Source organism: Neodiprion pinetum, chromosome 2 (genome assembly GCF_021155775.2).
Source record: "Neodiprion pinetum isolate iyNeoPine1 chromosome 2, iyNeoPine1.2, whole genome shotgun sequence".
In the NCBI taxonomy this organism is placed as follows: Eukaryota; Metazoa; Arthropoda; class Insecta; order Hymenoptera; family Diprionidae; genus Neodiprion; species Neodiprion pinetum.
The window spans coordinates 39913231-39928810 of NC_060233.1; the positions used below are offsets into that span (position 1 = coordinate 39913231).

At 40.0% G+C, this 15580-nt stretch overlaps 1 protein-coding gene across 3 annotated transcripts in view; it reads left to right on the forward strand.

The window, feature by feature from the left end:
- The first annotated feature begins 1730 nt into the window (after nucleotides 1-1730).
- LOC124212807 (trehalase) overlaps nucleotides 1731-15580 on the forward strand; it is a 30153-nt gene continuing 16303 nt past the window's right edge. The window contains exons 1-5 of one of the 3 annotated variants that reach the window (XM_046613273.2): nucleotides 1731-2103; nucleotides 12535-12651; nucleotides 12827-13134; nucleotides 13260-13438; nucleotides 15152-15336. In XM_046613273.2, the coding sequence (XP_046469229.1) occupies nucleotides 2009-2103; nucleotides 12535-12651; nucleotides 12827-13134; nucleotides 13260-13438; nucleotides 15152-15336 (884 nt within the window). In that variant the 5' untranslated portion in view covers nucleotides 1731-2008. Of the gene's footprint in view, nucleotides 2104-7314; nucleotides 7679-10156; nucleotides 10322-12534; nucleotides 12652-12826; nucleotides 13135-13259; nucleotides 13439-15151; nucleotides 15337-15580 lie in introns of those variants that run through there. The other 2 variants (XM_046613272.2, XM_069133761.1) reach the window with 2 other exon arrangements.

The window sequence follows — 15580 nt, forward strand, 5'->3', positions numbered from 1 at the left end:
TTTTTTTTTTGTCGTCACATTCCTCGTTTACTTCCTTGGATTTACGTCCCTGATTACCGCGGCGAGCGGTTCATTAGCCGTGCAGAAATCTGGCGATTGTGGTGCGATCCTAGACATTTATACGCATATACCTACAGAATGTAATAACTCCGAGGGTGAAAAGCACGAGTCCGACAGAAATTATATCATTTGATACCGGAAGTCCTGAAATGTATGACTGAATGAAAGCGCCGATCCGTTGGGCGGATTTAATAGCTCGGCACTTTGACAAACACACACGTGTGTCAGCCAGCGTGTGGAAATACGAGAGCCCATCAAGCCTCGTGACATTAATTGCAGCAAAGCAGGGAAATCCTATACCTGTACTACGTGTGCATAACCTTATACCTGTGCTCAATACACAACGCGGTAGATATCATCTTCCGTTGTTTCATTACGCAACAATGCTACTGATCATCGGAGTGATCGCGAAGACAGTTTATTCTATTTGCGGAGAATCCGGTCGTCGTAAAGACGACGATAACGTATCTTCTCGGGCATAATGATCAGCGATTGGGATTGATATTTATTGGCGGAATCGAATATCGAATGCCGACTGTAACGATTCCTTGAACATTTCGAATTTGAAACAGGACGCGGAGAGAAAAAAGATTCGCGAGAAGAAAAAGAGTAACGCGTACAAATTGGAATAAAGTATCCACGTCACCGGTATTTTTAATGATGGAAAAAAAAAAAATGTTTTGAGAATATATAAATTATACCGTCCTCACTGTTTCTAGAGTAAATTAGATATTTCCAAAAAGTACAATTTACCAACAAACCTGACGTGTTCCTCTTTTCCTGCAGTTTTAGGTAGAATCGCAGCTCGGCGAAATCAGAGGCGAAAAATGACGAGGTTCAAAGCTTTTCAAATTGCCTCGAGTTGCGCCGATGATCGATACGTTCGGAATACGATTGCCTTGGCTACGCTTCATCATTGCAATTCCTATTCCCTCAATTTCCGGACCAGTGCAATCGATTCCCCAGGTTCAAACGATACCCGCAGCTTCCCGATGCATCGTGTCGCCGGCAACGTTATTGCACTACGTGATTACACTTACGTGATCCGGCTCACGAGGCATTAATGTAACGCTTCGAGATCAGCTGCAGCTGCTGATGCGTAACGGAATTGAAACGGTTGCGGAATAATTGCTAGATTTTCAGCTGCTCGAATCTCTTCCCAATTAGAGTTATCGCTGCAGGCGCGTCGAGCGTGAAATTTTTTTCTTCTAACTAATTAATTAAAATTTATTCAAAGACCAGAGTGAGCAGCTTTCGGGTTCGTGATCAAAATAATCTGATTGGAGGGATCAATGGTTATTCTTTACTCGTGTTATTCGTAACAGTTTTATCTATTCTGTCCCCTGTGTGTCCTGCCTAGGGTTCGCCCGATCGGCGTTTTCACTCTAAATAAACAAATAACAAATAAACAATCGGTTTCTCTCATCGTGGGACGTGCACGTGAGTTCGGCATCCCGTCGAGTTGCGGTTTAAACGCCGACGGTGATATTACTTTGATCGATGATAGTCGAATAATACGCGGCACAACTCGCGGCTCGTACGTAACTTCGGTCTGATGACTCCCGGGCTGATCTGCGACTAATCAGAAAAAAGAATGTTAAGGTTGTCGACCAATCGACGAAGCGCTACTATCAATCGGCGATGCATATAAAGGAGCGACGGCGCGAACCTCTCGTTAGAAACCGCGCGGATACGATTTGCCGTAAACCGTTTCCGCAACGCCGCAGAGTTTCGTGAATTGTAGTTTGGTTCATAGCTGTTATTATCCGATTTTGGTCAAACCTGCGGACAAGTGTCGACGTCGCGGCGCCGGAAACAGCAACTAAAACACGGCAGGCCCAAAATTTTAGGACTTGCGCGATCCGCTCGGTGAAAGGTATCCGTGATTGATTGATGCAAAATTCATCAATCCATACGGTGATTTTCCAAGGTGAAAAAACGCCTCAAGATGCTCTACCACTCGTTCCTCGCTTGTCTTGTCATCCATCTTTCAACCGCAGCTACGATCGGTAAAAACGGCAAAATACGTCATGACTGTAACAGGTAAATATAATCGATATTTTCAATCATTTTCATCTCTGCCAATTCGTTTGATAACCAAACGTTACTATCTTTTATCAGCATTGATTCTTGGCACTACGTACCAAGATGTATCAAAATTATGAAATTCTACTTGAAGTATTGTTTATTTATTTATTTTTACATTCTTGGGAGTCGTCGTAAACTGGTAATACATCGAAAAGTATCTCGTTTCAGAGTGTTATAAATTATTCACGTTATTATGCTAGAATAACCGTCCTAAAATATCCGTCGTTCGGTCAATAACAGCTGTATCGCGACATTCTTTTTGAGGCCGCGGTATATACTACGTGAATAGAAAAAATTTATACGGTTTTTTCACGTTAATTTTTCTCCGACATTGTAACTCTTTCTGTTAAAAACATATCGTCGAATTACTGTACAGTGCGATTCTTCTTATATTATCAAAGGTGAAAGCACACATCGTACAAAGTCGCGAATGTTTATCGGAACTTTGTTTTTCTACAGAATTGTACAACGCGGTCATCGTATAAAAAAACAAAAAAACATTTCACTACAATTTAAAAATTATTATTCCAAGCTGTGCTCACCTATTATCTTTATTTTTAGTTAGTTTTCTTCCCATTAACCTTGTTCGTTGAGCAAACATTAGGTGATCGATAAACATTTGCTTACAAATCCTGCAGCATTATTAAACTTTTTTTTCTTTGTTATTCAACGTGTTTGATTGACAGTGCATCTGTTACTAAGGAAAATAAATTAAGATTTAAAAAAACCAATTAGCTAAGTTTATTTTAATAAAATCATCACTGTCGGGCACATAAGTGCGAAATATTTTATCTTCATCAAATAGTAATTGTTGTTGTATGTATTCCGTTATAAGACGGAATTCTGGTGGGCAATTGATTGCTTCTCTCTCTTATCTTCATACGGGGACAGACGGTGAGTTCTAAAAGGCGAATTATTGCAGGCAATTCATTGATAATAAAATTCTTACGCTTATATTAATCGTATCGTCAAGCACGGTACGTGAAAGTTTATCTCAAGCCAACCGAACACGCGTCAACAAATGCGCGTAAAAATTTTTGATTGAGAATGTTTTGTTTTCAATCTATTTCAATTGCACGCGTTGAATGATTATAAAATAATTTATCGACAGTTTTGTTCTGAAGATTTTCAACTTTCTTGAACGTTCGAGCAATGAAATTATACAAAATGTAATTCTCACTTGTAGCCCTAGCCGAAACAAACAATAGTCATAAATTTTGCATGATCTGTAAAATAAAATAAGCTTCAGAAGTCTTAGGCCTCTTTAGCTTGATCGTGTAATTCATTCGTTATTCAGTCCATCGTATCGACCGTCTGAAAAATCAATGTCGCATGGAATAATCACGACCTGATTTAACACATCTGTACATATCGTTGATCGGGAAGAATTATAATAACTGATAACCTGTCTCCTCGTTGGAAATCGTAGGATTTGACACGTGTACTTGAATGCACGAGACGTTGTTCCGTGTCACGTGTAAGTGCTATTATTGTTGAACAGTTGTAATTACCCCAGTTGAGAGCCCAGCTGGGTCAGCAAATGAATGAGGGTCGCGTCTCGCATCGCGTGTGTAAAAATAATAAGCGTATGAAAAGTGTTTCGGAACATGAAATTATGAGCAACGGCTAGAGCGAAAGTTGCACATCCGTCGTACGCGACGTGAACAAGAAATCTGAGACAGGCTTACCGTGTCTGCGGTTTATCAACGCTTCTAGCGAAGCAAAGTCAAACGTTTCTGCGAAGCGATTATACTTCGAGCCATCGAGTTCCAAAAGCCTGACCTCGTAGCCACTCGAACGATGTTGAACACGGTGATATGTGATCAACGTGTCCATAAACGAAGTGCTTACCTATTGCGTACAGGTTGAAGCCTCTCTAAATTTATTTTGGCAAACACTTTGCGACTAATTACACAAGGAATAAAAGCCGACTGACGGTTAAATGAGTTCCGTTTGCATTGGTCAGACAGGTTTTAAGTAGTAGATAGCCGTAATACGTATCTTCATTGGTTTATACCTACCAGTCTTCGTATCGTGCCGAATAATTATTATTCATCGTCAAAGATATTGAATCGAGCAAATTTCGGGATTTTAGCATTATTGTTATTTACTATGCTTGAAAAATTACGTTCGATTAGAGAGATTAATTAATGTGGCGAACTTGTCGGCTGGGACAAAATTGACGGGGCAAAAACATCGTTCGCCACAGACTGTAAAGTTTGTTGAAACTTACTCGTCGTGTTAACGAGATGTATACTCGATTCAGCACCGATTAACTACGCGGCCATACATTAATTAACCGACTACCGTAATTATCTTGGATTTGAATAGATTGGAATCGATTTATGGACATAAGCAGCCTTGCAGTGGGACAGAACATTGGTCTTGTAATATCGTTACTTCGCACACTTGAGCCGTTCGAGGGTCACGAACGAATTATGTAACGATTCAAGTATACCCGCGTAAAATGGAATCAAGGGCTGCACGGAACTTGACTCTTGGAGTCAATCGTCGGTGGTATAAACCTTCGGCCATCTCCATCCGTCTGATCGGAATCGTTTCTCAATAAAATGTCTATGAAATGTCTTAAAAATTTTGATAATAACTATAACAATTCTCTAGTATCAAGTGTCTGTACGAAGTATCTTTCAGATAGTAAAATAAAAGGTGAAGCGATACCTTAGACATTACCATCTTCCTTCGAAAACGTAAAAACGTCACAAACATATTCAACTTATCCGTGGCCATTGAAGATCTTCGATAGAACGGCATAGAAAAATTAAGCAAGTTAAATTACCAGTATCGGAATAAATTTCAACGCGGAAAATAAAATTAAAGAGAGAATTTTTGCAAATCAATGAAAAATGGCAGAAATGCAATTTAAACTAAATAAATATGATTTATTCATACAATCATGACTAACGAAAAACGATATGCATATACAATTTTAACTTTATATACATTTTGTTTTAAACAGACAATTGATATTTCTACGCGAGTGAATAATTGGATGAATGTATACCGATACAATTTTATGTGAGATTTATTGCTCCAAGCTAAGAAAAAATTATTTCACTGCACATTCTGTTCAATGTTCGAACTGTAATAATAATTATCTCTCCGAGTTGTCAGCGCCAGTGGAAATTTCCACTTGGAGTAATTAGTCGAGTTCGTCCGAGCTACGGATACGTATATTATAAACAAGAATAACTTTTCATTTCTGCACTGAAAATGGACATCATCGTTATCAGGAATGGAATTCTCCAATCGTAAGCTGTGAATTACGTACGTATACTTGATTTTTCCAACAGAAGAGGATTATATATATATATAATTTTGGTGGTGAAAAATGAAGGTGAGATATTGAAATTAGGAAAATGATTGGATCCGTAATCAGGCGGATCATTGTGTAAAGGAGCTTAGCTTCTAATGGTCAAGAGTAAACCCTGTCGCTATTATTTTATCCGTACTTTAAGTAGAATTATTAGTGACAGCTTTGTAAAGGAAGATTAATTGTTACGGCTAATGGTAGCAGTTTGTCCTGACACGTCGTTAACTGTTGATATAATAATTAGAGGTCTGCGGGGTCGTTTATAAAGTTGAGTTACGTCGGCAAAAATGAAGATTGGGAAAAAATAAATGGAACAAAAACATCAAGGTAAAAACTAAGTACCACTGAAGAATAATTATCTGTAGTGATAATTGAATTTACGGAAAGCTTTTCGGAGATTCGAAAGCACCGCTTAGTGACCGAATAACGATTCCACAAAAATTGTTGGTAATTATATTACAGCATAGCATCTAATTTCCAAACGAAGGTTAAATGACTGGGGTAAACAAGTTTTGATCCCTATCTCTCGACAGGTTTCTGCGTAGACAATAATTGAATTTTAATTGTTCTTTAAACGGTGGCAATTACGGTTATTTATACGTTATAGAGCACTTACGAACCTGAAAACACTTGTATTCCATTAATACGGCATAAAATGTGTGAAAAAATTACACACCCACGTTGCAACGCCGTCTGGAAAATCGTCTCGGTCAATATTCATTCGTCAGTTTTGTTATTGTGCGAATGAAAATTTGCAAGGCGATAAAGAACCGTCGGAGAAGCAAGGCTGGCTTTGTATGAAAATATTTTTCACGCAGAGAAAACAAAAACGGTAATTTTGAAATGAGGACAAAAGACGTGAATTCGGACCAAGTATAAAATTTGTTCAAGTGGCATATTCGACTCCGCGTCGTTGCCGTGTAACATTTTAACCATGTACCGAACGATGAATCGTGAATGGAACGTGTTTGTCGCGAAAAGTTTGCGATTTAGGATTTGCGCGGCAGTGAATAAACCACCCGCGGCACATCTGAACATATCTGCGTAAATGATAGGTACAATCAGCCGTCTAATACCGCCGAGGGAATAAGGAATTAAACGTAAACTAAGCCGGAGGGGATTAATACAAATGAAAAGTAAATACATACCAAGGTCCTTCGACAAACGTAACGTGATATATTTGAGTTGAAGGCAATTCAAAATTCTGTATAATTCGTTTCCTATTTCGCGAAGAAAATTGCTTTTCTGTCCTCGTATTCCATCGAGCGGAACTTTCGAAATTCAGGAACGTACGTGTTGAATGTAGCGAATGAATGATTTTTTTTTTCTTCTAATTACCTAAAAAACGGAGAATATTTCAAGCTTTAACCGTTAAAAAATACAACAAATTTCAACTATTCACTCGGGGAGCTTTGATCCAGGCAACAAGTCGTTATAATGCAAGTAAGTCCGAATTCCGATAACAAGGTATTCAAAAAGTTTTGCATTGCCCCTCGGCGTTAGTGCGCCTTGAATTTGCCCCAGTTATTCTTGGAACTCATTGAACAAATGGGATTCAAATATTCCCGGCGATTCTATTTTCGAATCGCCGATAGCGTTGGACAACTCAGATGCTAATTTTACCTACCACACTAAGACCGCGCGAGTTCGCGCGTTGTAAAGTCTAACTATCCGCAGCCGCGATAGGTATTCAACATTCATAATTCTCTCTCTCTCTAGACCTGCACCAATGCACGTGACTTGGCGAGCCTCTGTTCAAGTACATTCGCAGTTGGCTACGGTTTAAAGGTCGAAAAACGCGGCTAGATAAGTGACAGTTGTCAGAAGGTCTCTGAAACCAATCGACGTACCTAAGAAGCGAATAACGATCGGTAAAAACGGCGCGATCTGATTCGGAAGCAGATTTTTTGTTCCCCTCTGTTAATTCTTTACGTTCCATCGATTATTCATAACTTGGTAAATAGTTGGCGCAGACCGTGGCTTTGTTTAGGAGAAATTTTTTGTCAACATATATACACACGCATTTTTATGTATATAATACAGTGAAATGCAGATGATGTTGAAAATACTGCAGCCGATCTGCAGCCGGCGCAATAATTCACCTGTAAAATTATCGTATTTAAAATGTGTATTGACCACTACTGGAAAATCGGTGAAATTGGTACGCATGAATTTTACCTTTGCAGAACCTTATAGATGGTAGGTACAAATATCATTGCAAGAACAAAATATAAAAATTAAAAAACAAGAATCGAGTTGAAATTTTTTTTTTTTTTTTTAGTAACAAAACATTCCCGTGCATTTTAACGCTGATTTTACCGCCACTTACGAATTTCATAACTCTTTTATTTTCGATACCAATTGTTCCGCTAACGTCACTTGAAGTTGTTAAATATTTTACTGTCAATAAAGGTGAAATAAAATTTTATCGAACGTGCTATTAAATTACCGAATTTCCACATACACGTATATTCGATCATTTTCAACGTCGTTTAATGTTCTAACCTCGCTTCTTACCTTGTCTTTTTATTTTACTCGTCTTTTTTAATACTTGCAGTTAAATTCGTCCGTCCATCCGAACTGCAGAGCATAGCTCACTACCTCCAACTCTTTAACCCCCGTTCGTCAATGCGGAAGACCTTGACCCAACAGTTATATCACAGAAGCTTATCGTTACGTGGCACGCGTCTTTCACAACGATCCAATGCGTGTCGAACGCTTCAGACTCCGTGCGTTTTACCCTTTGTAATACACATATGACGCATGATTTCTCTGCGGTGTTTTAAATTTCTGTTGTTCTTGAACCAGACTTGCTCACCAGGTTTCACGATGTGCAAGAACAGGCGTCGCGTCGGCGAAACGTTCGTGCAGGTTATTCTCATTTCGTGTATTTCGATACTTTTCTTTTTTATCAATTTTCCCCGACGCGTTGCAATAATCTATAATCTCGCGTCGAACCTACTTTTGCAACGGCGGCGCTGCTTCCTCGATAATTTAAAATCTAAAACGTTGCGTAAACCGACCCACTTTTATTGTACAAATACACGCGGATAGGCAATTATTCCCACGTCCGATGGATACGCGACACAACAGGTATTATGTAAATATTTTTTCCTCCATTTTTATAACGCAAGAACAATAAAGTCGGGCATTCGCGTTATCCGGGAGGACAACAGCTGACGTCCGTTGGATGTGATATTGGACCCGTTATTATTATAAATGTGTACGGGAACGGCACGATATTTTTTCTACTTTTTATAGGCACATAAAACGCGTCAGGTACAGCCGTATAACGAATATACGAGTGCAAATACAAGTGGGTCAGATTTTTCCCTGTCTAATTACCCGGCAACATAAGGGTAGAAGAACACCGGCTTTTATGTAGTCTCATACATTTCTACGTACATACATACGACTTGTAATATTCACGTATTATTATACATAAAAATCTTGGTATTAATTGCACCGACTGATCAATGACTTCGGCCAATTACCGCAAACTGCGAAATATCCACTTGCCAAATTAATTATAACGCATCGCATCGCATGCAAGGAAAATAAGTAGGTGTATATAATGATAGCCGCTAGTGAACCGCGATGAGCTGAGACGTCGTTACTGCGGGTATATGGATAAAGTATCGGAAACGAGTTCGAGGAGGAAAAGCTGGACGGATAGATACCAGGTGGTTCTGGGTAACATCAACCGCGGTTCAAGTACGCGAGCTTTATAATGGCGGAGCTCGAGACGGGTGGATATATATTTCCTCGCCTCTTAATCTCCGCCCCTCTTTTGCGTTTCTTCTTTGCTCCGCGTCACCTGCAGATCGCATCTGCGCCAAAGCAAACGAATCGTCGTCTCGCGAAGTGAAGTAACAAATCAAGCATCGACGCCGACTCCCGGGCACAAGCCTCGTAATTCACTGAAAGCGCTGCGAGACTCGAAAAAAATGTTGAATACTTGAGAAGGAGGAAAATCTGTGCGTTTCGTGAGGGTTTTCAAAGATTTCACCTGTTCGGTTGCTCAGCTTTGATCCTCGCCGGCTTTGTAATGCGTCGAGCCTCGTGTATTCCGTTTCGAATTATTCTCGCGCACCTTTCGCTTGAAATGAGGCTATGGAAACCTGCATCTGGAATCCGTACGATGATTCCTGTGCTTTTACGAAGACTATGGATACGGTGTTTCATCTGAATGCAGGCTTCGAACGGCTCGAAAGTTCGTACTTCGTGAACTTGAATTGTACCTACATTGCAAAATGAAACTGTATAGAATAGCGTGCAATATTCTCGAGCCGAATAGTCAATTTTCAAAGTGATATCTGCGATCGACAGACGTTGATTGTTGTAATAAAATATTTCTTATATGACTAATATAATCGAAGCATGCAAGCAGCAGACAAGACATCCGCGTGGTCAATTTACTACGAAGTTAATTGATTAATTGGCAAGAGGCACACAGAAATCGAAGAGAAACCGAGTCGCCCTTGTTGTTCATATATACATGTGTCTATTTGCCTTATTCGGCGGAAGTAAGTGTAACAGGATATTCCAAGATCGGTATATCGCCGAAACTTTCGTCGAACCGTTCTGCCATCAACGTTATGCGTTACACTGTAAATCACCTAATGAGAAAACCGCAAATCGATAATCGTGGGTGTAAGTCGAGCTGTACGATGACATAACAATGAAAAGTTATTCGCCGAGTAATACCCGAAATTAATTAGAGATCACGCACGAGTTCGCGCCGCTATATCAGAATAATGAAGTACGACATTAATTACCGATGCATCGAGGCATGATCTTCCCGCTCGAGTGACATTGGGAAAAGTTATTCACCAATATCCGGTAAATATATCCGAGGCTTTCGTGCCTACTTTTCTTGTTTGTTTAATTATTATTATTATTATTATTATTATTATTATTATTATTATTATTATTATTTTCGGAGGATAACGGGTCCAACGATGAGTTATTGCCACTGCGAGCGACGCTCCCTCGGTCAATGCCGTTGTATTATTCTATACGCGGGTCTCGGTGAGTGACGGTGGGTATAAACGGATCAATTTCACCAAATGAATAACCCATGTCCACCTCCTAATAAAATGTACTTTTATGGGACCATTCGCGTTTTAACGCTGCAGGACGGTTTATAGGCATCATCTAGCATCGTGTTTGTTTCTACTCGATCCATTGAATATTGGTTATATATGAATACATATATGCGTGTGGTATACTTATACATACAATACGTTATATATATATATATAAGCCGGGATCAAGATACAGGTTCGATGATTTGGATCCGGAAATAAATTTAAAACGTCTGAGTTGATTAGTGAAACGTTATACGTGCCAGGTCAGTCGGAGGTCGCATAAATTTTTATCACGAGGTCGGCAAAGTAATGATAATAATAATAATAATAATAATTTGAAAAAATTAATTAATATTTGCGTTTTCCACCGCTTTGAGATTGTCCACTCACGTCACATACACGCTTTTCAAAGTGTTCCTCGTAATTTATGTATAATTTTAATTAAAATTTTTAAAGATAATCAAGCAGCCTTGTGCATTTTTTATTATTGTCGCCGTTGTTTTTTCTCGTCCTCTTTCTTCTCTCGACACTTGGAAGTAGTACACTCTTCATTTTTGTTTGTGAATTACGTCACGTAATTTTATCAAGTTTTTAAGCTGCGAGGGTTAACAGTACACGACAAAAGAGGACAAATTTCACCATCCCGTTACAATTATCTTTTTCCGATTGAATTATACGGTCAAATATCATTTCTATATTCCGATTCGTTTCTCCCTGTGGAAAATTTCTTCAGTCGTCTATATATATATATATCTGATCTCTACAGCACTGCGAAAGCGAATTTCGAATCCAACTTATAGAAGCGCGACAAGCAATCTCGTAAGTATAACAGCAGATTAGTAGCCGGTAGACGCGGAGGTCTTGCTATGAGAGGAATTAAACGGAGATTACCGAGATAAAGCTTATCTTGGAGAAATGATATAGTAGGTACCTACATTCGTTTTTCCGCGTAGCTTGACGAAAACTGGGAAAAATATTTGCAGAGTCTCGTTACTTTCAGAGCGACGCGGCCAAAAGTTTATTATGAGAAAATTCAAGGCCTGAGGATTAAAATTACGACGATGAAGTTCAAAGTTTATTATCCGCAATTTCTTTTCTCTTCTTATTTCCGTTAATTTCCGGTCAGACTCTCGACTAGAGGGGCAGAAAAAAAATGACGCATCTAACGCGTCATGTTGATTAAAAGAGCCTTGACCAACTCCGCTCGAAAAACTCGTTTCTGCATCTTTCTTACACAGTCTTGACGAAATTGCGATGCAGCGACGCTTCCAGCCGCTATTGACACGCGTCTGAAGTGAAAGATGAAAAATTGTCGTCTGTCTCAAGATCCTTGAGCGGAAATTGTCGACGAAACTTTACCGTCGAGCAGTGACCACGATTTAGGATTTAGAAAGTTTTTGAGACCCTCGAGAAACGGCGGTAAAATATATAAAGCAAAGTTGCAAGTTCTTGTTAGAAAAACTTGGAGTTTTTTTTTTCAGCAGGGATGGGAGTCGCAAGAGCGGTGACTTATTTTTGCAGTTTCTGCGAATAAATCTCGCCCCCTCTATTGGCACCCCTTAAAAAAAAACCGTACAAGATAAATCAAGACTGTAAGCAGTTGATCGGAGTTCAAAAGACACATCGCTATCCGATGGGTATATTTCACGTGAAAATCGCACTCGCATTGTCTTCGCAAGGAGATTGCGAATAACCGATCGCGTACCTACTTTAATATTCTTCGTCCAGCCAACCGAACCTCGGGGACAAGTGAATATCTTTGAAACAAAACCGATTGGATAAAGAAAAAAGAATTGTCGCACGGCGCGTGATCAGGTTGGGATTTATCGACTGAAGTTAACCTCGAGAAATTTTCAATGTACTAACGTTAACATGTCCGCCCATAATGATAAAGGAAAATTTCTGTGCGAACGAGCTGATCTTAAATCATCACCCGCGTATAACCAGAGCCTTATTTTCTTTCAGCTCGATCTACTGCCAAGGAGATTTACTCAAAACCGTCCAACTCGCTGAAATATTCAATGACAGCAAGACGTTCGTCGACCTCTACCAACTCAACGACCCAGAAGTTACGCTCAGCAAGTGAGTCCATTGTTCTTTTCAGCTTGTGAAACGTATTCAAAAATTCAGACCCGACGACGTGTCGACGTGTGTAGTCGCGAAACGTTGTACCGTGGTATAAACCCCTTGCGATACCCCGTGAAGAAGAACGCAATCGTGTTTCTCGTTGCACACAAGCAATCGTCTCGTTTTACAGCTTCAAAAAACTGATGGAGGCAACGGACAACAATCCGAACCACTCTCAGGTGACAGAGTTCGTGAGTGAAAACTTCGCCCAGGAGTCTGATTCCGAGCTCGAAACGTGGTCACCGCCTGACTGGCAAGAAAATCCGCCGATACTGAATCGCATCAAGGATGAAACATACCGAAAATGGGTAAAGGAGCTGAATCGCATATGGCCTCAACTTGCCAGAAAAGTTAAACCCGAAGTGGCCGAACATCCGGAAAGACACAGTCTCATTTACGCGCCGAACGGTTTCATCGTTCCTGGTGGCCGATTCAGAGGTGAGGATGAACCGCGTGTGGATCATTCTTTTTCTACTTTTTTTTTTTGCCTCTTACACCCCCCCAGAGATAAATCAGTGCGGTATCTAACCGTCGTTTTCTTTTGGTGAATAATTAAATTTCAGAATGCTACTACTGGGACAGTTACTGGGCAATGCGCGGAATGCTTTTGTGCGGTATGAACGATACGGTTCGAGGAATGCTGGAGAACTTCTTTACTGTGATAAAAAAATACGGGTTCATACCAAATGGATTCAGAAGCTACTATCTCATGAGAAGTCAGCCACCGATGTTAGCGCAGATGGTAGGTCCAACAACGAAAGCATTATTTCACCTGGTTCAATAATTCTCTTGACAGGCAACCGATACTCTTAGATATAAAAGCGCTGAACCGACAGGCGGATCGACGATCGAATAAGAAAAACCACCCACGGTTTACATTTCATAGAATTGGATATTTGACGATTGGGTTTTAAGACGATACAGCTGATATAATTTTTCCTCCTTCTTCGAAGCTGGGAATGTTTGTTGGGAAGCTTGGGAATCGGACTTCGTTATCGGATCGAAACTTCCACTCATCACCGAAGATTATCGCTCAACTTATCCCAAAACTATGGCTAATCGTGGCTTACAGATTTCGACAAATGTTGTTGGGCTGTTTCGGGGTTGCAATTAGTGAATGTGGCTTGAATTCATGTCGAGAATATCGATCCGGCACTTGCGATGGTAGCTGGAGCAGGAGTACCAGTTCTCGGTTCGTCTGCGATCGTCGCATTTGCGATTCTCTGTGTTCCGTTCGTGTGGAAGCAACTACAACCGCTTCTCTCGGTAATTGTACATAGTTACGATACAGTTGTGCCAAAGGTTATCATCGCCACATTCAACGTATCTCCGTACTGCAATTTCCATTCAACTCTGAAGACACTCGGGTATAATAGACGATATTGGATCTTTGACACGGTCGCAACGCGTTCTCTCTCGATGTACTTTTCCACTACATCCACGTATCTTAAGTCTCGAAGATATTTCCATCTCACTGTGAAATTTTCCGCGGGAAAAAAGTTGAGAAAAAATATGTTTGACAAAACTGCCGCAATGGAAATCGGACAATATCGATAAACAACAAGCAGCGTTGTCGATACAAAAAAGCACTGCATCCAATCACAGAATTAATTGTAACGGGTATGGATCGTGGTTCTCTTTATCTAAGTTTCTTTTACTTCGGATGAAGGAATTTCTAGACTTTTTTTACACGCGCAAAAAGTACCGAGAAGTATCTGTGAGGCTGGCAGGACAAAGGTGAAACAGTTTCGAAACAAACTCGTCAGCCAAAACAATTTAACGAGTCGAGACAGGAAAGACCGAACCCCGTTAATCCCGACGGTCGGCAAACTTTTATTTTTTTTTTTAATTTTTTTGACTTAGAGTGAAAACGAGAGGGAAGAAAAAAAAATACGAAAAGAAAAACGTCGAATAAGTAAAAAAAAAAGAAAACTAAAGAAACCTACCACCTTTCAAAGGATATAATTAACTGTCAAATCTTCGAAATAAATTATTCATATTACCTGTGATTCCAACCTTCGTTTGCACCCGCTTGTTCGGTTCACTTAGGTCCCCTATTGAAGAGAACTGCTCTGTCCATGAACGAGTTATACCAATCATTCGGGGGTGGAAAAAAGTCTTCGCAGAAAGTAATTTCACGGCTCCCCAATCTCGACTTAAAAAGTTATAAACACCATTTCAAATTATCAGCGCGTGGTTATTATTCGCGATCTAATCACTTGCGCAAAGGACGAAGGTATTACGTCTGTAAGAATTTGAAATAAATTACACGACCATGTAAATTTCGCATCGATAAGTCGCCGTAATTTAATATGACCGTTAAAATTGGCACAGAAGGTCGATATTGAAGGTAAGCTGAGAGACGGGGGCGAATTTCCAGTAACATTGAAATCTCTTCGCAACATCTTACATAGTGGAAAGGAAACAAATCGACGTAATATTCTCGTTTGCTTAGGTGGCAAGTTACATGGAAGTTACGAATGACATTGATTTCCTGAGGGCAAACATTGCTACGATAGAACTAGAGTTGGACTATTGGCTCCAGGAGATGTTCGTCGAGGTAAAAAAAGGCGGGAAAACTTATCAAGTGGCCCGATACACGGTCCACAGCGATGTCGGACCACGGCCAGAAAGTTATCGGTACGTAGAACCGCAGCAATGCGAGATCTTCATTATTATCATAATTGTCGTTAGCGCAGGTGTACGCACGAATAAAAGGAATAAAAGAGTTGCAAGTCAGCTGGATCGAGAAAAGTTATCTCAAGAGCTGTTCCCTTTTTTTTGGGGACAAAGCGAATGACAGGAATCCCATGAATCGGAAGACAAGAAAGATCCGTCTCATTTCTCTCTCTCTCTCTCTCTCTCTTTCTCTCTCTCTCACACA